This window comes from Crocodylus siamensis, chromosome 12, assembly GCF_052110815.1.
Source record: "Crocodylus siamensis isolate JL-2025a chromosome 12, ASM5211081v1, whole genome shotgun sequence".
In the NCBI taxonomy this organism is placed as follows: Eukaryota; Metazoa; Chordata; order Crocodylia; family Crocodylidae; genus Crocodylus; species Crocodylus siamensis.
In genome coordinates this window covers 12,568,185-12,596,093 of record NC_143406.1, presented here as the reverse complement: position 1 = coordinate 12,596,093, position 27,909 = coordinate 12,568,185, and the positions used below count along the sequence as shown (strand labels likewise).

At 47.2% G+C, this 27,909-nt stretch overlaps 1 protein-coding gene across 4 annotated transcripts in view; it reads right to left on the bottom strand.

The window, feature by feature from the left end:
- Positions 1-12,531, bottom strand: part of SKI (SKI proto-oncogene) — a 139,223-nt gene extending 126,692 nt beyond the window's left edge. For all 4 annotated transcript variants that reach the window (XM_090023961.1, XM_090023963.1, XM_090023962.1 and 1 more), the window contains exon 1: positions 11,617-12,531. In XM_090023961.1, coding sequence (XP_089880087.1) covers positions 11,617-12,528 — 912 coding nt within the window. In that variant the 5' untranslated portion in view covers positions 12,529-12,531. The remainder of the gene's footprint in view (positions 1-11,616) is intronic.
- Positions 12,532-27,909: the final 15,378 nt, after the last annotated feature.

Here is a 27,909-nt window from a genome sequence, read left to right as displayed (position 1 = left end):
CACCCCAATCTTTTTCAAATTTGTAACTTCATACATTGATAAACATTGCCGGTATGATTCGGAGTCCAGCTCTCTCCTACCGTCCGATTCAATGTGCGCTGTATCATCATGGGAAAGATTTTAAACATTTTTATCTGAGTAACAGACAATTAAATGCATAAAATTAAATAGAAGCATGAAAATGTGTACTAAAACAAATGCCAGAACTAACTTATTTCTAAAAATGAATTCAACTCTTTCCTTTCTTAGCTGCAGGCCATTTACTGCCACTCCTATATTCCACCCAAACAAAAGACGAAAAAGGGATGACTCAGAGCAACTTGAATTTCAAGCTAAAGCTACAAAGCACCAAACTCTTGATCTTTAATATTAAACAGGTGTGCAGATGCCATTCATTCAAGCCTCATCTGGGCTTGCTTCTTTTTAACTTGCAAAAGTCCCAAACTACTTAAAGACACAAGGCCAAATTCAGTGATGACGTAAATGGTGATGTAAATTACATGTCAGGTGTAAGTGAACATAACTTCATGTTACCAAAACCAAGCAAAAATCTTGAGTCAGACTCTTAAAATCATGATTAGCTTAAAAATTCTGCTTCAAAATTGTATTTTTTATATTTGCCTATGGGTCTTTGAGTCTTTACTTGGGCTGCATTTTCACACCTTATGTATCCATGGAGGCTTGAAATTTACCCCAGAAGAGATGCAGTCAGGATTTTAACATACCTGTGAAACTCTAAGACCTGAAGACTTGAAAAAGAAAAAAAAAAAGAAAAAAAGGAACAACCTAGATGAGTGGCATGCCCTTTATCCTTGGCAAACTACCAAATGCAAACTTTGTGCAAATTGCATAATTTTACCAGTTGCACCCATGCAAAACACTGTCTATTGCTGAATCTGGCCCAGAGTTCTCCAAGGAAAATATGTCCCCTTACATGCTTAGTTTTAATTTATTTTTTTTCACTGGTTTTGCAACAAACTGAAATCGCCAAGGGAGAAAGTAGACAAAAAGCCAAGCACAGCCAACAGCTGATATAGGAGTACAAGGGATTACTGTATGGTATGTTTCCTATTAGTGAGGGAGAACAATGGAATATCAATAATGGACCCGAGGCTGCAGTGCCTACTCCAGGAGTTGCCAGCTTTTTTAGACTTGAGACACCTCTCTGAAAAAGCCAGCTCTTTACTTTCACTCTTTTTTGACTATAGAAAAATAGACCAATTCTTCTATTGCAAAGAATGCAAAAAGACCTAGTAGGTCAGAATGTTTTTAACACTATGGATTTCTATGTGAAAATTCTGGTTTTATCTTGTGAATTACATATGCACGCTCAAGCAGCAATAATAACATTACATGGCACTCCACAGCACCCATGAAAGGATCTCAATACATGCTGGTTAAGAATCAGTGGTATACTCCCTGCACTGGACTTTTTCCTTAGGCCTGATTTGCACCTTGGCCAATGCATGTATTTCCCTGGAATTACTATCATTCATGTCAGTATGAATGAAAGGACAACCTATACTATTTGGCTTCATTCATGGAGAGTGCCACTGGTGTATGGTGTCAGGAAGCACATCCTGAGTGTTGGACTTTTTTTAAAATTATAGTCTACATCATACCACTATATTTGAACATAATTTTGTCGACAAAGAATACAAGACGCTTCTCATATACATTAAAGGGACAAACTATGGCCTAAGTAACATCAGTATAAGCCTGGAGTAACTCCCACATACCCAGAGATTGAAATCAGAGCAGAGTACAGACAAATTGCTCCGCTTTTCTAGCCCACTGATTAAAGTTTTGATTTTAGGGATTTTTTTATTTTATTTCAGGTATAAACTAGATGCAGCCATGTTACATAGCTTGCTTAATTATGAAAAGCAGAATAATCTTGGGTTTTATTTTTTTAAAAATACCTCTCAAATAAAAACACAAGAACAGTGTAACACAACTGTAACGTCCAGAGTTGTCTCTTTTTTGTAAAGAGGAATCAATGGTTTGCAATGTATGCTGCAGCAATCACTGTTTCTAGTGAGCAGAAGCATCACTGTAGAATCTATACATTTTAATGTTCAACAAAATTAATTTAGTTAACTAGAAGTAAGTTGCAAAAGCAACTGCAAGTTTTATATATGGAATTCAAGCAGCCAAGCATTCCCAAGATGTAGAGTAAGTGAATTTTAATAAACGGCTAGAGAAAACAGCTACTAAGGATCCCAATCCTGCAATCTGACCTGTGTGGGCAGATCTCGATGCCTGTGTGGAGTCTAGCTGTAGTTGCTGGGATTCTGCACGGGCTCTGGGGGCCACCTCCACAGATCAGATTGCCAGACTGGGGGCTGAAGGAACTACGCAAGTAAACAGCGTTGAGCTATCCTCAGAGTAGACCAAAAAAAGGTAGTTTTGTTTCTTGAAGTTTGATCAATATAGTTCCTTGTTGGAGGTTTTCTTCCCTGGCTGCATTTCAGCGCCAAGGTTTGTAGTGCAATGAAAATGCACAAGAAAGTTCTCTCTAATGGTTGAGAATCAATACAAATACTATTGAGAAATATCTCAAGGCCCTTTCATTAAATGCATATATAGTGTGGGAAGTCTCAGCTATTCTTGTCTTCTAACAGCAGCAGTGAGAGCAACTTCTCAGAAGATCCCAAACTTCTGAAAAAAAATGACTTATCTCCTTATTTTTAGGGCAGCACTGGAGCATGTAACAGCTATACAGATAAGTTGTTAGCCTTTAAAAAAAGCATCCAGTCACATGTCCATCCTCAGACACCCAATTGCAGAATCAGGGCCCACATCAGACATGTTGCAATGAGGTCCTGGGGAGCAGGAAGGTGGAAGGGTGCAAGGAAGGATGCGGGTTACAACAGCTAGAAGACATGGAAGTTTTCCCTCGCAGCCCCAACAGATGTTGTCCAATTAAAAGAGAGTCAAATAAATCATCCTCTGTATTGCAAATCAGAACTCCCCCCCCCATGCACACACACACACAGAGCTTTCTAAATACACTTCAGTTTAAACTTGCTTAATTCTCCCAGTGGAGAAATCATCCTGAACTTATGTAATCCTTAGAAAGAAAGATATTATTACAGACTGTGACAACAGCACTGCCACTGAGAGGCTGAGCTGGCACCTCTGCCACTGAGAGGCTGAGCTGGCACCTCCCTATAGCAGGCAGACAGACAGACAGAGACACACACACTCAGACTGGGAAGAGTAGCCACCACCAGAGCTCAGGAAAGACTCCAGCTCCCAGAGCAACTGCTCTATAATTGAGCTAAAGGGGTCGCTCCCCCGCGCCAGCCAGAAAAGTCTGTTATACTTAACCCAGACTTCCTAACACTTGATATCCTGTCTGCTATTTCAATGCCCTTACTCAACGTCTCAGACAGACATTACACAAACTGGCTGGTGAAAAGGGGTTGAGAAACCAAGAAGCAATCCAAGTCAATGACCTTATTCTTTAAAACCATACCACTGAATGAACAGAGGCTCAAGAACAAAGGCACAGAGGTGCAAGTCTTCCCCATGCACCACAAAAATCCCCCATGGGACAAAATGACAACACAAAACGATATGCTATAAACCTCCTCCTACCTCCACACAAACCAGCAATTCTGCCTGCACTAAAGGAGCTGGTATCTCATGCTCAAAAGTAGAAGAAACACCAGCAAAATAAAAAAATAGATGGCATTTTCTACAAATCATGTGCAAAGGTAACAGCACATAAATCAATAAACACCAAGGCCAGAGGCTGGGTTATTGATTAGCTCATTTGCTGTTTACTCTGAGTCTAGGGAATGATTCTGCATCTCTTACTTATGAATATAATCAGTATGTGCATATACATTTCCATTGACTTTAATAGCACTTCTGGGATGAGTAAAGACTATTCAGTGTGAGTAAAGATTGCAGGATCAGGTCCTAATTTAGCAAGAAAATGTGATGATACAGCTTGTTGGATTCTTTTAATACTACATCCTCAGCTTGGAAAAACCCAATTAAAAGCAATAGCAGCCAACTATAGATGGAGCCAATGATAAGAGCTTCACGCATGGGAATTCCCACTGGCTTCGACAGGAGTTCCCGTTCCCTTCACGGAGCCTGGCAGGACCAGGGCCTGAATTTGTATCAATCTGTGTTTTTGTTATCTCATCCAAGTGAAAGTCAAAGCAACACAATTAGCTTGGTACTAGGGGCCAAAATCCATGAGTTAGCATGTTTCCCCAATAGTAAAAAACACACACTTTCAAAGAACGACAACTGTATTTGAAGCTGTCTGTGTTCAAGTTTTTGGTACTTACATATACACTGAAAATGATGTTTAATCTTTCCCCCATCTTTAGAGGTATTTCCTAGGCTGTGCTATAAACCATTATATGACAACAACAAAAACCTACTCGTCTACCAACGATCCTAAGGCTCAAACCTATGTGTGGGTAGGTACAGTCCTTGCCATCTGAGGACAAGGGACTGCTCAGAGCAGTCGGCACTATCCCTGAGGTCTGTGCTTTCAGGAACAGACCTTCCATGAATATCTGAACTAAAACCCAATTAAATCCCAAAGCAGACAGACTAAAACAATAACACATCTCCAGTATCCACCCTTCGCTATAACATACCAGGGGAAATTCAGAGCAACTCCATGGACTTCAGTGAAACTACTCTACACTGACACCAGTTTAATCTGGCTCAGAGCTGTCCCTCTGTCTCAAGCACACTCTGTATTATTGCCAGGAAAAAGTTTGATACAACTGCAAAATGTCTGTGGTTTGTGGGCTTCAGTTATTTTGTCTGCTGCTGGCCTGAGTGAGAACTGCAGAAATAGCCCCAAAGCCTGCATTCGAACTAACCTTCTGTGCCATTCCCTTACCTAAATGTTTGATCTGTAATCAGAGTCTGAATCTCTACAGGGAGTTTATAAGGTGTCCGGAGAAAGGGTAAGGGGAATCGGTGCAATCATAGTTGCCCATGGTGAATTCAATGCACTTCAACAATAATTTTCCAAGGTACAATAACACAGTATCAACTCAATCCTGTTATTTTCAAATCTCTTTGTAGATGGAAGACCATTGTGCGTACTGCAGCCTGGAGCCACGGAACAGAATGCAAAGGTCTGGCATACAAAGACATTGATATTTACTACCCAGATTCAGAAAGTAATAATAATAATTTAAAAAAAAAGTCAGATTTAATTTAATATAGTTTAGTTTACTATTAACAAACATAATGAGATTCATAGGAAGGTAAACTAAACATCTTAAGCTATTAAATTTTAGATGCTTTCTTTATGTGGAGGGTCAATTTGATTTATGAGCCTTACGCAGCCACTCAGCTAAAATAGATTAGTTCTATTGATTGCTAGTATTCCATAACTAGACTAGACCTGGGAATCAGTGTAAATCACCAGCGTTTATACTTTAACTATTTTCCTTTTCCAAGAGCAGAGAGAGACAAAATTCCAGGGCTAGATCATTTGCTACTTTCCCTGAATATGAGAAAGAAATACTGTCTTAAGGAGTACTGAATGGTGTCTTTCAAGATGCAGTTCTTTGACCTATATAGCCATGCTATTAGCACTGCTGGCTTGGCTAAGTCCCACCATTAAATACTTTTGCCATGTTGGAAATACTACTATATATATGTGTATATTTTGTTATTGTTATGCTAGAATCAAGATGATACTAATCAAACTATCTTTGAACAAACTTCCCATCAGCAGGATTTAAATATGGATTCTCTAACTAGAGTAAGTATGGATTTTTGTTCTGAAGGACTAAGCTACAGCTCAATAGTCTTGCCAGAACTAGACAGTTTAAAATTTCCCACTGTTTTAACAATGGAGCGAGGTGTAGTATGGTGCAAGTGGCTGCCAGCATTTTAACCATGGTGTTGTCTAGACATGCTCTGAGCAGCTTCATAGCAATGCTTACAGATAGTTACAGAATGCTTTTATTGCATTGATCTAAATACAAGTCACAAGAAACAAAAACATGCCCTCACCGATCAGGGAGCTCATGCTAGAACCCTGCTACCAATAACTGGGGAATGGATCAGCTGTTAGATTGCTGCAACACAGGTAAGATCAAACTGCTCGCGTCTCCAAAATATGCTACAGCTTTGAACAGACTTAAGTCTCAAATCTATGAGCCACAGAAGTGACAGGGCAGTAAGGAAGAGCAGGTGCAGAAGGGAGAAGATAGCTGCAATTTGCTGTAGGGCTGAACCAATTTATGACAACTGAGAACAAAAGTTGACTCAAAATCACCAGATACGTTTTTTTCTCTTTCATGCACATGCATGCACACACACACGCAATGCTCCACTTCTTACTTCTTAATCTGCAACATCTGTAAATCAGTTTTCACTCCTGGGCGAAAAAATGCTGTTGTCTGCTTAAATGCTGACATCTCCACAAATACACAGGATTCTGCTTTAAGTTTGGCATCGTTTTTCCAACTTAGCTTCTGAGTTCTAACACGATTTCAAACTTACTGGTAAGCTCTTGATCCAAGACACTTGTTTTCTACTATACTTTCCATCTTGGCTATTATTAAATTTTTTCTAATAGTCAGGTGATAAAATAAACCATCCCAATGCCACATAATCATAGTAACGTAGCCCTTTGGCAGGCAAAAGTCCCCACTGACTTCTGATTTAGCCCGCTGTATACAGATAGTGGAGAGGTAGCCAGTGCCACTGTGCAGAAGCAGAGGGTCTCTGCTGTATATACCAGTGTCTGTGCTGCTGAGTAATGAAGATGATCCAGAGAAAACTGGGTTCTGTGCCCGCTGCTGCACCGTTCCAGGCGGACAGTGTGCCACGCAGCGACAGGTGTGAAATATGTAAATGGCCATATCCATCTTAGTGTCACTCAGTGCTGCAGTATTTCACTATGAATACTTTCTGTTCTTTCATTTGGCTGCACACTTGACCTGGCTAAACCTTGTTCTGTGAAGAAAGCTACATGTTGTGGCAGTTCTAGGTTGGGAGGAATTGTGAAACAGTGGGAGGCCTTGTGCGCTCATTTGTGTGTCAGAATCCACTGTGCTCCTGCCACCTTACAGCGAGCTACTTCATAAAAACGTTGAGGCCTGAGCCCTGGAAACACTGCAGTGCAGGTGTACGTGCATACACACACAAGAATTCTCCCTTACCCTCTTAGTCTGGCTATGCTCAGTTGTGCTAAAACTGTAGGGATCTGAAATAGGAGGAGGAAATGTTAAAGTAAGCTCAGACTGCATGCAGATCAATGACCCACCGAACCGTGTCCTAGGAGAGGGGACAGGACCCCATACTACTAGATACGGCCTACCTACCGACCAAGCCCTACAACCCCCTTGTGAGTGCTTAGCAGCTCAGTCTTTACAAAGGGAGACTGGGAGCCAGAAAGCAGATATTGCCCCACCATGTGAGCATACAAGCAAAGCAACAAAGGAGAAAGAGAGAGGGCATGTCTACATGTGTTTTTACAGGCGCCTAAACTTAATGCGCATTCAAGCAATTTAGGCATGTGTCTACACATGCATGCACTAAGGCGCATTAATGTGGTGTGTGGACCAACTTGGGACTAAAGTTAGTTCCAAGTCACTTGACACAGCGCATCTACACATGTGTTAAGGCGCTTTAGCTATTTGTGCCTAAATTTGATACCTGCATTTACAGGTATCAAATTTAGGCACAAATAGCATCAAATCACCATTTTAAAGGCGCATTAAGGGTGCACACATGTAGATGCACACCCTTAATGCACCTTAAAAACAGCTAATGTGTCTTAAATCGGCATGTGTAGATGCGCCCAGAGAGAAGACAGGCCTTGCCTATCCTGGCAAAGGACAATCATAATGCACCAGCTGTGGGGGCCTACTAAAGCAAGCCATGGGAAATTTGGTGCCATTTTTCCAGTCCAGAAATACTTTAATTATTTATGTTTTAAATCGTAGGAAAGTACCTAGAACTCAAAGGCTGTGCTTTGGGATGCTCTATTCCAGACAGAGTGAATGGGATGAAAGGGCAAGAAAACTTAACAGAAAAAGAAAGAGGAGAGCAGGGCCTACACATAAAAACAATGCCTGCAGAAACCAACCAAGAACTAACTGGAAAGAAAGAGAAGCAAGGCTGAGAACTGGCAGAGCAGGTGAGAAAAGATGCAGGAGGACTAGATCAAAGATTACAGAGATAAAAAAAGAAATAAAACTAAAAGCAAAAAGAAGTAAGACTAGCCAAGACTTCTTAAGAGTCCCTCCACACCTGCTCCGCTGGTCTGCAGAACGGAGCGCTCCCTCCACTCTGGCTTTAACTGTCTGCTACATGGAACTGGCCCCTACAGCGCAGAGCTAAACTAGAATCACTTTGGGAAGCAGCAACACCACAAACAACACACAACAGCACCAGCAAAAGACCTAAATATTGAGGACTTCCCTGCAACATACCGTGGGGATGCAAATATACCAAAAAATATATATACTTTGTAGCAGTACAGTGAAAGCACCCCCACATGCAACAGAAATCATGCTGACAAATGCAAAATATTGCTGGTACAACTGCATCTACAAGAGAGGCACCTGCAGGTACAGTTGTGGTGGTCAGGGATCACACCCCTTCACACTCCTAAGTGATGCAGCTATCCCAGATAGAGTGTATACCGGGCAACATAAACTACACACAGTCCTAACAACAGAACAGCACAACACCCAGCCCACAAATGTGTAAACAAGAACATATATATGAACAAACAGACGCATAATGAAACTGAGACAAAGTAATAGCAACAAAATTGAAGACTGACGGTACAAAGAGCATAAATAACATGGGCACGCAAACATACACATGCACTTTTATACAAGAACTCACGCAGCAACGACGAAAGGCCACAGATTTGCACCTTCACCCTACAAGTGCCACCACACACAGCCAACGCAGAAACAATGACAAGCAAAAACACCCAGAACTAGACACAGGGTCATCCTTTCATTTTCTCAATGGGCAATGTAAAATTTACTGCATTAGTTGCCTCTGGCTGCAGTCTAGCAGCCCTAGAGCCAGACTGAATCTCTCCATAATTATCTGCAAATGCTGCTACACCACAAATGACCTTAGCATATGACATCCAGTTGGCTACATCTGATGGAAAAAGGTTGGGAAAAAAAGGAAGCATAAATGAGCAGAGGCAATTCCAAAATTGCGCTTGTACTGACAGGTAAATGGATTGTTGACAAGGCCTCTTAATGATTATACTGTATTTTATATGGGAGCCCTGAAGCCAACTCAAAAGCCTTGAAATTTAGCCCAGTTTTGCACAGGAACTAAAATAAATCATTTCCCCTGTAGCACTTAATCATCAAAAGACCCATGTGACACTTCGGTCTCTTCCCCTCCCCCTCCACTCCCAATAACCCCCAAAACCACCAAATACCCTCCAAGACCCTGAAAATCCCTGATAGTAATTAACCTGTTTTACTAATATTTTCCAAAAGAGCCACCAATTTTGGTTTTTATGCTGCCGCTTTCAGGCACCCAGCTTGAGCCATCTTGAACCTGCCTTGTCAGAGGAGCTGTGCACTTTCAGTTCTTGCTGACTTTGGCACTGAAGGTGCTCAGTACGTTCTGGGAAAATAAAGCCCATTTGGGGAGGGGATCTGAAGATGAATCCCCAAAAAAGTCAAGAGCTTCCCAAATTCAGAAGCCAGTTCTGGAAAATGGCTCTTCCACAGCCCTACTTGCAGGTGCTGGATGCTACTAAAACCAGGAAATAGCATCATAAAAAAAACCCTGTGAGATAAAACAAATGCATAACCCTCGCAATCTTCAAAGGGAACTGAACTGGAAATGCGGTGCAGGGGGATCAACAAATATGGGACCGATTCAGTAATATCAGAATACCCTTTCAGAGTGTGAAAGAAAAAAAAATGTCTTGCTCTCGTTTCCCAAGGAGGAAGAAATGCTCTGAAAGGGATGCATTATTACAGCAAGCAAATTCCACCCCCTCTTGGCCCCTTCCCTCCCCACACACATGTACAGACATCACCATGCCATCTTAGCACATGATTAACCGAGGACAGCCAAGCCATTAAAAACACATCCACCTCCAACTATGGAGATAATGTGGCTCATTATAGTTTAGCCCTGCCACAATGGCTCTGACACTCTAGCTGTGGGAAAAAGGGGGGGAGACAACTATGGAAATTGGGACTAGAAAGAGGGTGAGTCTATTCATGGTTTAAAAATAAGTCAGAGGCAATAAAATCAAGAAATTGGGCCTCCCTAGGTTGGCTTACTATAGCTAATATCCAGGTATCTAAAAAAAACCTAGATATTTTTAAAGGGGAAAAAAAGTGTGTGCGTGTTTAAATGAACCTTTAGAAAGTTAATGAGTGTAAATCCATGACCAGCAAAATTGCTGTTGCTTCCTGAGAACGGATAGCTTGCTCCTAGCTCTGTCCATCCTGGCCTCTCCAACTCCAGCAAGGAAAGCTTTCAAAGATCCCTTCAGTTTTACCTGACAGCGTATTGGGTAGAAGGAGTTAAAAGCAAAAGCCAAGACAAGTCGAGGGGGGGCTGTTTGTTTGTTAAAAAAAAAAAAGAGAGAGAGAGAGAGGGAGCAAGAGCAGGGCGTCTTACTCATCCCACAGCCAATTACACCATCGCCAGCCAGACATCCTGGTGTCTGTGAGCTAGTTCTCAGGGCCCTTGTAGCATCGCTGCCCATTGATCAGGACTGGTGCCAGGTGCCAAGGCAGCCTTCCACCCACACACTGGGGATGCTGAGATGTACAGGCTGCTCAGCCTGAAAAAAGCCACCGGGAATGAAAAAAAAGTGCTCTAGCTGTGTGGATGGGCAGACTCAACCCGGATGGCATACCTTGGAGGCTGCTGCAGCTGACCCCAGACAGATCCATTCACTGACTGTCTACATAATCCAATACACAAAAGCCAGGCTGGTGGCAGGAGCCAGGCACCACTGTGCCAGAGTCTTATCCATTCACAGACCAGGCACTACTAGTATGCTCATTTATCATCAGGGTTTTTCTATGCAACCTTCTAAGCAGCTACTTTTAGTCCAAATACATGCAGAGATAATTTAGCCCCCGTTCCCAGAGCTATTCCATTAAGAGAGTTTTACGTATTTGTCCACAAGTCTGTTCCTCTTACTTCATGCGCATCTTCCCTGCCCTGACCCCCCTCCCCGCCCCACTTCCAGCCTCTGATGCCCATGTCCTTCCACCACTTTCATTCCCTGTTAAAGTCGGGAGGAGGGGGTAAGAGTCTGCAAGGACCACAGGATCGGCCCCTAAATCACAGACAAAAATTAATCTGCTTTTAAATTAAAGCCTCTAACAAGAAAACCAATTTCAGCTTGCAGCTAAAAAAAAAAGTGCTCTCTTTAAATGCTCCCCCCCCCCCGGGCCTTAACACACAGCTTGATTTTCCAGCGTGACAGACTGCTGCATGGCTTTAACAGCAGCTCCGGTGCCCTAGACCTTTCCATCTCAGTGCAAGTCTGAAATCGCAGTCTGGCTCCTCCTGGCCCCCCTCATCTCTCGGTCTCAAAATAAAACACAGGGGGAAAACCCCCCAAACAACCCCCCCAACACACACACACACACTTACCCTGGGTGCTTTTCTCTTATATTTGTTGTTGTAGTCAAATTTCTCTTTCATTTCATCCAAGAGCTGGCCCAGTCTAACTTTCTCCTCTTTCCCAGTGTAATCCTGGCTGAGGAGGATATAGGACCTCCAGTTGGCCGAGTCAAAGCCCCAGTGGCAAGTCCTGTTCTCCAGGGACTTGTGAGAGTGGACCACAAATTTGTGCGGCGGGTACATGAGCCTGCAGTCCAAGCACTGGATGCAGGCTGCGCTGGGGTTGCTGTAAAGCTCCGGCACCAGGAGTCCCTTGCACTTCCCGAAGCACTCGTGGTACACCTTGAAGCTCTTGTCCGTGTACTCCAGCTCGATGGTGCTGGAGAACTCCTTCTTGCAGTGCGGCGGGTAGGTGCCCCCGTAGAGCAGGGCATTGCACAGCCGCTCCGCGTCGGTTTTGGTGATGAGCCCGCAGGAGGGGGCAGAGAAGGGCAGGATGCCCATGACTTTGAGGATCTCCAGCTGGTCAGCCGTGCACCTGGAGCAGTAAATGTGCAGCTCGTCACACACCGAGTTGATCTGCTGCAGGGAAAAGTCTCTGAGCACCGAGTTCAGGATCTGGGGCAAGCAAAGCCGCTTCTCTCCCCCCACCACGAAGCAGGAGATGGTTTCCCCTTCCAGGATGGTCTCGCACCTCTCCGTGGACCTGTCCGAGGGCATGAAGAAGGGGCCCGGCATCACCGGGGGAGGCTGGATGGGGGGCAGATGCAGGACGGGCTCCGCCGGGTCCTTGCCATTGTCCTTCTTGTACATCTCCTGGGCCCATCGCGCCGAGAAAGCAGCAGGGCCACCCAGGGAGCTCATAGAGCTCAGATGAAACTGTTCCAAGGTTTTCTGCAGTCCTGGATGAGGCTGGAAGCTGCTTCTACTCACAGTCTCCATTTTTAGTTTCTATTCCCCAAACAAAACAAAACAACACAAAAAAGCCCCGCTGATCTTCCACCCGGGTAGCAATCCACTGAACGGATTCAAGGGGGAAAAAACCCAAAGCAATCCAGCCCCCGCTGGTTCCTCGCCTTCCCCGCCCCGCGCCGGCAACCCACTGGCGAGCGCGCGCGGCGCTCCCCCCGGCTGCTGCCCGCTCACGGCGCCCGCGGCTCCCGGGCTGCCCCGGCGGCGCGCGGACTGCGGCCGGCACTCGTCCTCACGCAGCCCGCCGCGGCGGCGGCTGCTCGGCGGCGCGCTCCCTCCTGCACATGTCCGCCGGCGAGGCGAGCCGCGGGGAAGCAGCGCGGTCCGGCGAGGGGGAATAAAAGCAAAAGGCCCGACTTTCTTGCCCGGCGGGCAGGCGGCGGGCGAGCTCCGGCTCTGTGGTGCGCGGGCGGCGGCGGCAGCAGCAGAGCGCGTCCTCCCGCGCCGCTCCCCGCCACGGACTGGAGCGCCTCGGCGCTGAGCTAATGCGCCGGGCTCGGCCGCCTCCGCCGCCGCCTCCTCCCCGCCCCCGCCCGCGCCCCCGCCCGCGCCCGCTGCGTGTCGGTGTCTGCCGCGCTCCTTGCGGCGCGGCCGGCCCCGCCGCCGCCGCCGCCGGGCACGGGGGCTTCCCCGGGCCTGCCCGCCGCTGCCGCACCGCACCGCCGGCCGGGGCTGCGCCCGCCACGGCCCGCGCACACGCCTTGTGCCACCCGCACACGGTACACACAGAAACACACGCACGCGGTGTGCGACCTGGGTGCTCTACCCCCCCCCCCCACTACACATGGCACAAGCACACACGTAGTGCGAGCTGGGGGCTATACCGCACGCACACTACACGGTGCGAACACACACACACTGTGAACGGGATGCTACACCACACACACACAACACACGTAGCGCAAACACACACACGTGTGATTTGGGTGCTATAGCCCACACCCCACAGTACACATAGTGCGAACACACACACACGTGGTGTGCGAGCTGGGGGCTATACCACACACACCCCCGATACACATAGTGCAAACACACACGTGATTTGGGTGCTATACCACACACACACACACATTGTGTGAACGGGATGCTACACCACACACACACACATAGCGCAAACACACACACACGTGTGATTTGGGTGCTATAGCCCACACACACCCAGTACACATAGTGCGAACACACACACACGTGGTGTGCGAGCTGGGGGCTATACCACACACACACCCGATACACATAGTGCAAACACACACGTGATTTGGGTGCTATACCACACACACACACACACGCAATACACATAGCGCAAACACACACACATTGTGTGAACGGGATGCTACACCACACACACACACACACACACATAGCGCAAACACACACACACACGTGTGATTTGGGTGCTATAGCCCACACACACCCAGTACACATAGTGCGAACACACACACACGTAGTGCGAGCTGGGGGCTATACCATACACACATCCGATACACACAGTGCAAACACACACGTAGTGCGAGCTGGGGGCTATACCGCGCACGCGCACACACACACAATACACATAGTGCAAACACACACAAACATATGTTGTGTGAGTTGGGGGCTATACCACACACACACCACACACATAGCGCAAACACACACACACGTGTGATTTGGGTGCTATAGCCCACACCCCACAGTACACATAGTGCGAACACACACACACGTGGTGTGCGAGCTGGGGGCTATACCACACACACCCCCGATACACATAGTGCAAACACACACGTGATTTGGGTGCTATACCACACACACACACACATTGTGTGAACGGGATGCTACACCACACACACACACATAGCGCAAACACACACACACGTGTGATTTGGGTGCTATAGCCCACACACACCCAGTACACATAGTGCGAACACACACACACGTGGTGTGCGAGCTGGGGGCTATACCACACACACACCCGATACACATAGTGCAAACACACACGTGATTTGGGTGCTATACCACACACACACACACACGCAATACACATAGCGCAAACACACACACATTGTGTGAACGGGATGCTACACCACACACACACACACACACACATAGCGCAAACACACACACACACGTGTGATTTGGGTGCTATAGCCCACACACACCCAGTACACATAGTGCGAACACACACACACGTGGTGTGCGAGCTGGGGGCTATACCACACACACACCCGATACACATAGTGCAAACACACACGTGATTTGGGTGCTATACCACACACACACACACACACGCAATACACATAGCGCAAACACACACACATTGTGTCAACGGGATGCTACACTACACACACACACACACACACATAGCGCAAACACACACACACACGTGTGATTTGGGTGCTATAGCCCACACACACCCAGTACACATAGTGCGAACACACACACACGTAGTGCGAGCTGGGGGCTATACCATACACACATCCGATACACACAGTGCAAACACACACGTAGTGCGAGCTGGGGGCTATACCGCGCACGCGCACACACACACAATACACATAGTGCAAACACACACAAACATATGTTGTGTGAGTTGGGGGCTATACCACACACACACCACACACATAGCGCAAACACACACACACGTGTGATTTGGGTGCTATAGCCCACACCCCCCAGTACACATAGTGTGAACACACACACACGTGGTGTGCGAGCTGGGGGCTATACCACACACACACCCGATACACATAGTGCAAACACACACGTGATCTGGATGCTATACCATACACACACGCGCAATACACATAGCGCAAACACACACACATTGTGTGAACGGGATGCTATACCACACACACACACACACACACATAGCGCAAACACACGCACACGTGTGATTTGGGTGCTATACCACACACACACCCGATACACATAGTGCAAACACACACGTGATTTGGGTGCTATACCACACACACATCCGACACACACAGTGCAAACACACCCACCCACGTGGTGTGCGACCTGGGGGCTATACCCCCCCCAATACACATAGCGCAAGCACACACGTAGTGCGAGCTGGGGGCTATACCACACGCATACCCCCCTCCCCCGATATACATAGTGCAAACACACACACACACACAGAGGTGGTGTGCGAATTGTGGGCTATAACTGCAGACACCCCCGGGTGCGCATAGCGCGCGCAGGCGGCCGCGGCCCCTGCCTTGGGCGCGGGGCCGCGCGGGGGCGTCCTGCGGGCGCACGAGCGCCCCCTGCCTCGCGCCTCGCACCGCTGCTCGCAGCCCCGAGGCTCCCCGCCCCCCCTCCCCCCCCGGCCGCCGGCTCCGCCAGAGGCGTCGCGGGGGCCATGCGCGCCTGCACGCGCACCTGTGCTCAGGTATAAACCCGAACTAGAGTTTCAGATTTTTCATTCAAAACCAATTCAAAGCCATTTTGTTCCCTTCTTCCCCTCCCCACCCTTCCTGTGAATGAACTGAAAGTAGAATTACTGGACATTTAAAAACGTCAGGCTTTCGCTTTTTTACCGTGTTTTACCAGCTCTGAATACACACGGAAGAAGCAAATTTCAAAGCTAAAGCAAGAATATGGGGGGGGGGGGGTTCACCGTCCTGCCAAATCCAGTGCACAGGTGAGAGGAGGCTGGACCACAAGCTTTGCAGAAAAGATTATGAAATATTATTAGTGTTACCGTAGCAGCTAGGAGCCCTGCTCATGCCCAGGACCCCTCTGCGCCAGGGGCTGCATAAATACAGAACAGAAAGATCCAGTCCCAGAAGTTTTATAATGTGAACAAGAGACAACGTGGGTACGCAGAGACTGGAAAGGAGGGAGACGAGCTAATTTCCAAATGAATTAAGTCTGAAAGAAGAAAGAAGAAAAAGAAATGGTTTGTCTGAGGCCTGGGGACACCGTAACTTTGGTATTTTATTCGCATGGTGACGTTGGTGAGGCCGTACCTGGAGCAGTGCGCCCACCCAGTTTTGAGCCCCCCACTATGGAAAGGCTGTGGACAAATTGGAGAGAGTCCAGCGGAGGGCAATGCAAATGGTTCAGGGCCTGGGGGGACATGACTGCTGAGGAAAAACTGAGGGAACGGCTTATTAAGTCTGCAGAAGATAAGACTGAGGGGGATTTGATAGTAGCCTTTAGCTGCCTGAAGTGGGGGGGCAAGAGGATGGAGCTAGACCAGGGCAGGCAAAATATGTCCTGCCAGGCACTTTCATCTGGCCCATGGGTGCCCACCAACTAGTTGCACCCAGCATTTCCTCTAAGCCGTGTGGCAAGCATGGTTGTGCAGGTGTGCCTGGCGGTGCAGCATGAGTGCGCCTGCACGGCCACGCACACCACGCAGCTGAGAGGGAACACCAATTGTACCCACCCAGCTCTTCCACTCATGAGGGTGGAAGTGAGGTGCCCACATATACCCACCCCCCAGCATACTCTGTTGCACCTCACTCCCATCCTCACAGGCAGAAGGGCCCATCCCAACCAGCCCACACCTTCTGGGCGGCACTGCTGCTGCCGCTGCTACAGCCGAGCAAGGGACCTGCTCGGCTTCCCTGGCATCCCGCTCGCTCTGGGCACCAGGTGGGGAAGCAGCGGGGGGCGGGGAGCTGCAGCCGGGTGGGAGCTGCAGCTGGGGCTGGGGCTGGGAGCAGTGCAGAGCCCCGCTCCGGTGTGCAGGGTGTGGTCTTGAGGGAGGGTGAAGCATGACTGATTGGTGCCTCCTGAGACTGGGGGGGCACCATGGCAGTGAGTGGGTACCACCTGCAGATGCTGGTGGTGATGTCAGCGGTGGCAAGCGGGGACTGCCTGCAGATGCTGGTGGTGGTGTCGTCGGCGAGCGGGGACTGCCCACGGACGCCAGTGGTGGTGTTGGCAGCAGGAGAGGGAGGGTGGTGAGCAGGGACCACCCACAAATGCCAGCGGCTGTTGGCGGCGAGGGTGGGGCGAATGGCAAGCAGCGACTGCCCGCAGAAGCCAGTGGAGACCAATCTCAGGAGGGGCACGTGCCCCCCTACGCATCACCTATGCACACACTCCCCGCCATGGCACACAGCCCCAGCTGGTGGCAACAGCAGCAGAAGCAGCAGGCAGGAGCACTCAAGGTGCTACTGCCCATTACAGGCGCTGCCACTGGTGTCACACGGCTCCGGCCAGTGCTGCAAGTGGTGGCAAGAAACACAGCCAGGCCAGCCTGCCTCTATCATGGGTGGCTGCCCAAGGCGCATGTGCAGCTCCCACATTCCTGTGCATGAGGGGAAGCCCCACACAATGGAGCCGGTTGCCTTTGCAGCTCCCTGGCACACAGGTCCTGGGAGAGCCCCGGCCCCTGCCTCCTCACAGTGTCCCAGGACTTGCACGGCAGGGAGTGGCGAAGGCAGCTGGCTCCATCACATGGGGTTTCCCCTGATGGTGTGGGAGTGTGGGAGCGGCACGTGTGCTGTATGGATCCCCATACAGGGCCATCTCGGGGGGGGGGCAAATCGGGGCCCCTCGCTTTGGGGGTCCCGCAGTCAGTGCCGTATAGGCCCTGCTGTAGCCACCACACTCTGCCGCTGTCAAGTGCCACCGCAGACTCCGGCTGCTCGCCCCCACCCCCAGTCTGCCAGCTCTGTTACCCTGCCCCCCCAGGCCCCACATACCCCCAAGGACGGCTCTGGCCCTATGCAATAGAGGCGGCCTGGCCAGGCTGCGTTCCTCGCCCCCACATGCAGTGTTGGCCACTGCTGGCAGTAGCGCCTGCACCAGCCATAAGCACCCCAAGCTACTGCACCTGCTGCTGCTGCTGTTGTGGGGGGGGGGGCTGTGCACCATGGGGGGAGTGTGTGGGGGTCCCCACACACCCCCACCCTCCCACACACCCATACCCTGCCCCCACAACACCCCCATACACTCCCCCAACGTACCCTATTGCCTCCTCACACAGCCACATCCCCTTGCAACCCCCCACACCTCCCACTATACACATACACCCTACACACACCCCACCATACACCCACTGGCTCTGTGGATGTGGGGAGATGGGTGGATGTGGTGTACCTTGATTTTAGCAAGGCTTTTGATACGGTTTCCCACAACATACTTGTAGGAATGGACTGTAAAGTGAATAAAAAACTGGCTGGAGCATTGGGCTCAGAGAGTAGTAATCATTGGCTCCACGTCTAGCTGGCAGCCGGTATCAAGTGGAGTGCCCCAGGTGTCAGTCCTGGGGCTGGCTCTCTTCAATGTCTTCATCAGCGTCCTGGAAGATGGCATAGAGCGCACTCTCAGCAAGTTTGCAGATGACACCAAGGTTGGGGGGGTAGTAGACACACTGGAGGGTAGGGCTAGGATTCAGAGTGACATAGACAAATTAGAGGACTGGGCCGAAAGGAATCTCATGAGGCTCAACAAGGACAAGTGCAAAGTCCTGCACTGAAGATGGCACAGTCCCATATATCACAGTACAGGCTGGGGGCTGTCTGTCTGGGCAGCAGCTCTCCAAAAAAGAACCTGGGGACATAGGCGACACGTAGGAGGGGTATGGGGGGAGCATGTGGTCCCCCCTTCCCCTGACATTGGCTGCTGTCACCTTCTGCGGGAGGTTGCTGATCGCCACTTGCCACCTCCTCCCCCTCCCCGCTGCTGCCACCAGCTTCTGTGGGCAGTCACCGCTTGCCCCACTGCCACTGATGCTGCAGCCCACAAACTGTTTGCCCCCCCAGTCTCGGGAGGTACCGGTTGTTCATGCCCTGGGGTTACAGTGGACAAGAAGCTGAATATGAGCCAGCAGTGTGCCCTTGTTGCCAAGAAGGCTAATGGCATAGTGGGCTGCATTGGTAGGTGTGTTGCCAGTAGCTCAAGGGAAGTGATTATTCCCTCTCTTCAGCACTGGTGAGGCCACATCTGGAGTCCTTTGTCCAGTTTTGGCCCCCCACTACAGAAAGGATGTGGAAAAATTGGAGAGAGTTCAGCAGAGGGCAACAAAAATGGTGAGGGGACTGGGAAACATGGCTTATGAGTAAAGCCTGAGGAAACTGGTCTTATTTAGTCTAGAGAAGAGGAAACTTAATAGCAGCTTCAACCACCTGAAGAGGGGTTGCAGAGAGGATGGAGCTGGACTGGTCTCAGTGGTGCCAGATGACAGAAAAAGAAGCAATGGTCTCAAGTTGCAGCAAGAGAAATTTTGGGAAGAATTTTCTCACTAGGAGGGTAGTAAAACACTGGAACAGGTTACCTAGAGAGGTGGTGGAAGCGCCATCCCCGGGGGTTTTCAAAACCTAGCTAGACAAACAGTTTCTAGAGCACAATCCCAGAGTTTTTCAATTAATTCAAGTATCTTGTAGTGGATGCATGTCATTTTTTGGTTGCTTTGGCCTCAAGATGTTATTATTTACTATTTGTAGCAGGAGACTACCTGGTAGCCAAGCAGATAGAGACTCCACTAAGCAAGCTGCTACACAAACAGCAGCCCCTACCTGATATTTGTTGTCATTGGCTAAAAACAGAAAACCGGCTTGACTCGAATTTGAGCTTTTTATCTTGCAACAAACCCTATAGATGGACAAGCCCATTGTTCCACATTAAGTACCTGTGAATTATCCAAATTAACACTTTGCCTCAGAACAATAGTGGCTAATTTGATTTAATTGTCATTAAAGCCTGTTTTCATGTGAGTCATATCCCACACCAATCAGTGCCACATTAAGCTGGTTGTCTGTTTTTAGCCATTTAGTCTGGTGGCAGGAAGGTGTGCATAGACAAAAGTTAGCCTTGACCCTGCAATGGAATTACCGTATACTCTCACATATAACCTGTGCCTTTCCCTTAAAAAGCTTAGGGTGTGCGTTATACGCGAGGAAAAGGTCTCCCCACAGGTTCAGAAATTGGGGCGGGGGGAGGAGAGATGGAGTGGCAGCATTGTTGCAGCTCTGAGAGTCATGACAATTAGCTGCTCCCTTCCTACCCTGTCCCACCAAACCTCTGGACCCATGGGGAGCCCCTCTCCCCAGCGATGCACTGAACTGGGATGGCATGTGCAAGGCTGGTCCACAGCAAGACCTGGTGCACCAGCTTCAATCCAGCATTGAGCCCTAGACCAAGCATAGGACTCCAGAGCCAGTGTGTGGTCCTGGGCTGTGCACAGGCCAGTGCACAAGCTATTGTCCAGAGTTGGACATGGTGTGTAGCCCCAGAACCAGTGCACAGGACCCCACTGCCCAGCCCCAGAGTCAACGTGTAAATTTAGCCCTGTTGTGCAACCCCAGTGCCAGCACGCCAGATCAAGCTGACCCCAATGTGTAGTCCCCAGTCCCCAGACCTGGCACACAGCCCTCAGCCCCCGGCCACAAAGACCCCGGAGCTCTGTTATTTACTTGTATTCCAAAACAAGACTTTTTTTTTTCCTCTTGGGTCTTCCCATCCAAAAATAGGATGTGCCTTATATTTGGGGGCACGTTGCATGCAAGGAAAATATTGTAGTACGGACAGATGTAGACATCTACTGATTGCACCCAATTGATGAATCCATGGATACAGTATTACAAGGGAGATGAAAGAGAAGAACTGTTCATGTCAAGCACTGGTCACATCTCTTAGCACTCTGCAAGAAGATGTTTAGAGAATCTGAAGAGAATTATTGCTACAATAAGTTCTTTGTCGCAGGGATCACCTTTCTGCTTAGCATTTGTACTGTGCCTGGCACAACAGGAACTTGGTCCATGACTAGATCTCTTGGGCACTTATGTACCACAGTAAAATACTATGTAACAGAATGATCAAAACATATGAATCATGTTGCTAAGTACTGTACATGTATGACACAAAAATGAGTCTTCAGGGCAGAAAAATTGCAATCTTCTGGGCCTCATAGCTACTGATATATAAAAGGCATTTAATTAAGAAGAAGCAAGGATTTTTTGGGTGATATCTTTTATTTGCGTTCATTAACAATGTTTTATTTGAACAAACAAATTCAACATTATACATTTGAAGCCGACTATATGGTACGCATTGATAATATGCCTACAATTTGTTCACCTATGTGTTTTGTTATTACAAGTGAATGTATTTTTTTTTTTCCAAACACACTACTCCTAACAAACTTTTGACCCTGAAATGGGAGAAGTGCCAGAGACTCCATGAAGTCCACTAGGGGGTTTGCTATTTAATCTATTTTTCACATCAGGTGTTCAGACAGAAGTGATGGGCAGCAGAATAATATCTAAGATAGATTTAATTGAGTTCCAGCACTTTAGATCTATTTACATATAAAAGATATAAAAGGAAGGGTGTTCTTATAGTTAAAGCACAGTTCCTATGGCTGGGGAAAGTTGTTTACTGGTGATTTCTTTGTGCCCTAGCCAAGTTACTCAATCTTTCTGCACTTTATTTCCCTATCTGTAAATTGGGGATGAGCTATATTACTTCACATTTGTGAGCTGCTTCACTAGATGTCAAATGTTTTAGAAATGTTGATAAATTAGGTTGGGATTTTCAAAGCTCCCAGTGAGACACTTCAGGAGTTGAATGACTGACTCCTTTAGGCTCCTTTAAAACTCCCCATTGAAAGTCTCAAGTAGTTCACATACCATGAAGATTCATTAACGAGCATGGAAAACAGAACAGAAAATCAGACACAGTGGATTCTGATTTCACTTACACAGATCTTGCTCCCCATGCAAGTCAATTACAAAACTCTCCTCCACCTTGGCAGCACGATTAATCTTTTAATTTAAAATTAACCCCATTAAAACCAATGGAGACAAGTTGGTATAAAAACAGCATATGAGGCTAATCCAAATCCCAAATGAAATAATAGGAAGACTTCTATTGGCATCAGGGGGCTGTGAGATTGGGATCAGTCCCCTGAGGAGAGGGGAAATACTGAATATTATATTGCAAGGGAGATGTTACATTGTGGGAGGGACTCTTCCTGCCCCTTTCCTTTAAGGATAAATTATGAAGTAGAAGGAAAATGAGAAGGTAAAGACTGTCTTTTTTTTGGGTGTTACACTCACAGCACAAGTGTTTGCCTAAATCCTCTCTCTTCTCTAAGCCTCAGTTTCCCCTATCATACTGATATGGCCCTGTCTGAAGGGGGCTTGTAAGGATTACTTTGTGAATAGGTGTAGAGCACTTTGTGATTCTCAGAGGAATAGCTCTGGAGAAGGGCAAAGGATTAGGATCAAATAGCTCAATGCTGTGGCTTTTCTACCAGGTCTCAGCATCAAAAGGCTGGTGTTTGCACCTCTTACAATATAGTAAAAATTCCATTTGCCTGTATCCCAGAGGCTTTACAGAGTTAAGCAACAGCAGGGAAGGGGCATGTAGGAGATGGGTTATGGAGCAGAGAGCTCTTTCTTTCGGGATTTTCAAGACTCTGCCTCCCCTGTTGACAGACTGCAAAGGTGGCATGCATTTAAAAACTGCACTCTGCTTTTCCCCAGCAACCACTCAGATTGCTGCAGCCCTCTAGCTGGAGAATCCAGGAGCGGGGTGAAAAAAAATCTTAGAGGAAGGGCCATAACACCATAGTGTTTCTGTCAACCCCCCTTCTCACCCCTTCTCTGCCCATCCATCACTACCACTATTGGCGTCAAGGTCAGCAGCTCCTAGAACACAAACACTCTTGTAAACTTCTGAACCACACAGCCCTATGGTGGGTGGGTGTTTGCTCCCTGCCTGCCAGCTCCAATCCACCCACAGATTCCAAAGGCCCGGAATGAAAAGCAGACTCCATTTTCCATATTGACGTGGCAATTCATTCAACGCCCCCCCCCCGCCCCCCTTTCCCTCCCATTTCTGGTACATTTGCAAATCTGTGAGCATCCTCCTCTGTCACCGTTCACCTTGGGGACCTGGAGAGGGCTGGGAGGGCAACGTGTTTATGCACGACAAATTTCATACATAAATATAAATAGGTATGTTCTAACCTAACCAGCCCTAGCTGTACTGCTGTCCGATGCGCAGGTTATGAGGAAGGAGCATTTAGAAAGGGAATGACCTGCATCTTGCCACTTTATTTAACATCTGGAGGGGATCTAACATTTGAAACGTGTGAGGTAGGTGACATCCGAAGAAGAGACATACTGATTTGTGAACATACAATAAAGAGCAGTTCTAATGCAGCTTAGACTATAATTTTTTTTTTTTTGGCAGAGGTGGGGAGGGAATGGAGAGCTCTTTTTCTCTGTGCTTGTGCTGTACATAGCACACAAGGGGCCAAACCCTAATTGGGGTATTTGAGCAATGCAAAGAACACATGAATAAAAATCATGCAATTCCCTACTTTAACGACCCGGTGGGAGCCTGTGGTGGAGAGGATCTACTATTATTAATGAGCTGCATGATGGTAGTAGCTAGGGATCACAATCAAGACTAACATACAGCTGAAAATGTTATTTGCCAAAAACCTACAGATTTGGTTGAACAAAAGTTTTTTCCAAAACTGTACTGAATTCCAATTGGGGTTTTTTTAACAAAATATCTGACAAAAATTTGCAGACCAAAAAAACCCTATATATATATATATATATATATATATATACTTTCAAGATATTTAATTGAAAAAGAAAGCTAAATTTATCAGTAGCATTTCAGGTCAAATCTTTTACTTGCAGGATGGCTCTAATATGTCAAGGCCCAAATGAGCAAAGCACTGAAAATAGGACATCAGTAGGTTCTTCTGTGCCTTGGGAATAAGTGGTTTAGTTGTTCTTAGGTAGAAGAAACATGTTTCTAAGAGAAAAGTTACTAACCTGATGCATAAACTTATTAAGTCTGATTAAAATATAGATATTTACCAGGTTCAAAGTGTATGAAGGTATTTTTGCCAAAGTGCAGGCACTTGCTGTTACATCAATCAAGTAGAATGTAAGACATTTTTATCATTAGTCTGCGATAATCATAGCAGATCATTATTCAAAAGACACACCTGAACCTGGGAACATACTCTAAGTTCATGGTGTACTCAAATGACCTGCTCTAATGGCTGGCTGTAGACTATCCATTTAATTATTTCAGCAGTCAAAGGAAAGCATGGAAAGGGCAACTAAAATTAAGTTTGGATTCCCTTCTGGCATTCCTGGGGCACTCTAACATGCACGATGCGATTTGAAGACTGTAAGGGAAAGCCAGCCGTCTCTGTGATATGGATCAATAATCTCCTGAAATCAAAGATGTCTTTATTTTGTCTTCACAAAGTCCTCCAACACCTACCAAGTTAATTGCTTACAGACGTTACCTGCACATCACTGCGCCGAGCCCAGCGCATGCCCAAAAGAGGCAGTGTTAGTTGGAGCTGGCTTGCCCAATGTCTGTATAGATCAGGCGCTTTAGCGGGGCTGTTTTGGCTCTGTTATCTAGTAACTGATCGATTCAGCCCTAGATAAAACTGCAACACCCCCTCACACCCCTGCTGAAACGCCCAATCTATATAGATGATGTGGAGCTGAGTCGGACAAATGCACTGCTTCTAAAACGTGTCCCCCCCCCCACCACACACACAGACATACGTGTCAGAGCCCAATAAGCCCATGTTAACTGTATCCATATCCAAAACTAAGAGCACCCTACATTTCAGTTTCCTTCATGGAGCCTGACTAATAGCAGCAGAAGCATATCAGGATCTTTCTATATTTCTTGCTGGATTGCACAAAGAAGTCTGTACAAAATTAAAGCTCCATGAGGACACAAAGTCGCCACTAAATACATGATTTAGGCCCTATTTTGTTTATACAAGTGGAAGGAGCAAGAAGGTATTGACAAGTTTAAATTACTTTTCCCCACCGAGGCTGTTTGCTTTATTGCACCCTCCCTGGGTTCCACTGGTGACCATAGACTAGTCAGTTCTATTTGTGTTCATACTAAGTACATCTCTTGTTGCTCACATGCTCACTCAGTGCTACTGCACCAACCATTCAGAACAGTGAAAAGGAGCATGTATTTTTTCTTTGAAGTCTGTCTTATCTGAAATTTTAAAACCAACATGAGAACACTTCCATCCATATTGGGAATGGGTTTTTGTTTTTTGGGGGTGTTTTGGAACATAACCCGTATCTAAAGCCTGAGGGCAAAAGTATTAGTGAATTGGGGTGTCTAATCTAATGGGCCTGATTTTCAAACAGGAGATATGACCAAAGCTTCCGCAGTCTTTAAAGGAGCGACACTGGGTTGTATATATACATCACAAACTTCACCAGAAAGACTTTAAAGTTGTCACTTGAACAGGAGTGGGGCCTGCCCTTGGTATCCTTTGCATCTTTGAAATGAAGCCTAGAGGGAGTACTTTAATGGGATTCATGATGCATGTCAAGACTGGGACAAAAAAGCATCTTTTACTTCCAGCTGGCCTGGTGGCTCATTCCTGGTACAGGTCAAACTGAGAGAAGATACAGTTTTTCTTATTAAAACAAGAAATAAAAATGTTGACTGGGTGAATCTGGAGACAGGACAGAAAAGCAGGGGAATTCCTTCTAATAGGCTATTCCCACTCAAGCTCTAATGCATGGTTTAGAAACCCAAGACGCCCAGTTTGCAGAAACCCACGCTGGAAGAGAACCTCTGAGGCTGTGTACTGTGAACCACAGAGGTAGTGCTAGCTGCAAGGCCAGCCTGGAAGGCACAGCCAGTCTGACCATGCCACAAACAGTCCTTTACAGTAGGTGAGAAGGTCAAGACCAGGGAAGAAAATGGAAAAAGCTGCCAAGCTAGAACGTGACAGTATACTGAAAGCCCCATGTCCTGGGGTACCAACACAAGTTGGACACACCATGTAAAAGGAGACCATGCACAGTGTGTAGGCCACCATCTTTTTCCAGAGTCATCATCTCTACCCTGGTTCTGGGTGATAAAACTCCACTATGCAGCCTTTTCTTTCACTTCTCCCCCCTTGGTCAGATCCAGTTTCATATTGGTCTAGTACCTCACCAGTCTAGTACCCGATTTGGCCTATAATGGCAGCTAGCTGTGCTGCACCTTGCAGATTGTACCAGTGCACACCTCAGGGCTTTTGATCTCTGTAAGTAGTGCATCCTGCCCTCACATATCATGCTTTCCTTCCTCTATGTCCCACCCAGCCTCTCATCCTGTCCGTCTGCATACCTTTCACCCTAATGCGAACGGACAAAGTGCAATTCACTGGTTATTGTGTATTACATAACACCCTCTGCAATCACTCCTCAAAGGCTGAGACAGTTAATGTGGGGCTTGGCTCTTCCGTTCAAGCTATAATGACATTTTCCAGTCTGGAAATCCCTGGTGTTGGCCAGGATGGCAGCCTTAACATTAGCATACCATTCAGCAGCCTGCTCAAAATCCCAGATAAGCGTGCTCCAAATAGAACTGGAGACCCAACTCCCAGACCTGACTCCCATTATCTTTAATAGAAACTAGGTGTCCCAATCCCCTAGGGAACTCTGAAAACCACACTCTGCCCCTTAGCTAATGGGCACATCTGTAGGGCTAGCACAGGCTACAGTATCCTGCCTTAGAACATGACCCACTCTCACCCTTCATTTTAGGTTTTATAGTGCAAGACCCCATCACACTGCAGGGGAACTTCGCTGCAGGGGATTGTTAAAAAATAAATGAAAGAATTTGCCATGCTCCTAGGATCTTTTTTCCATTTGGCTGGTATGCTGCCCGAGGCTCCCTCTCCGACACACTTAGTACATACATGCCCCAATAGACCCTGCTGCACACACCTCATTAAAAAACACAGGTATGCTTGCCATTGCCAATAAAAGAATTAATTTACTGGGAGAAGTCAGAGGGAGGAATAGAAGCGTGAACCCCCTGGCTTCCCAAGGGAGCTAGTAGAATAGCCCTGCCAGGTCAATGAGAGGACAGAACAGACCTTAGATTACTTACACTAAGGGTGCAGCAGGGCAGATCTCAGTCTGAGGGGATCTCTGCTATCTGCTTTCACCACACCAGTGGGGATAGGCTGAATCACCTGACACCTGAGACAATGCATTTGGATACCTGAGGGTTAATCCAGACATCCTCTTTAGCTCAGGGTTTATAGCCAATTCTGTTGTACTAAAGGGGCTGCTATACAGGGAGGGCAAGATACTCGCCAGTCTTGCACCTATGGAAACTAATGGCCCTTTCTCATTAATTTTAGTGGGAGAAGCATTATAGCCATTGCCTCCCCTCCTCACTGAATTTTGGGCTGCACCAAAACAAGGGGTCCCAGTTGTATTAAATTCCCAAATGTGCCATTCCCAGGTAGCTAGCATATATTGACCAGCAGGAATGTAGCTTTATTGGCAATATTTCTTTCTGTACATGATGCATACCACCCCTCTTCACGTGACAGAATTGTGGAGCACCACATCTTGGAAATAACGGGCACATGCACCATACATAGGG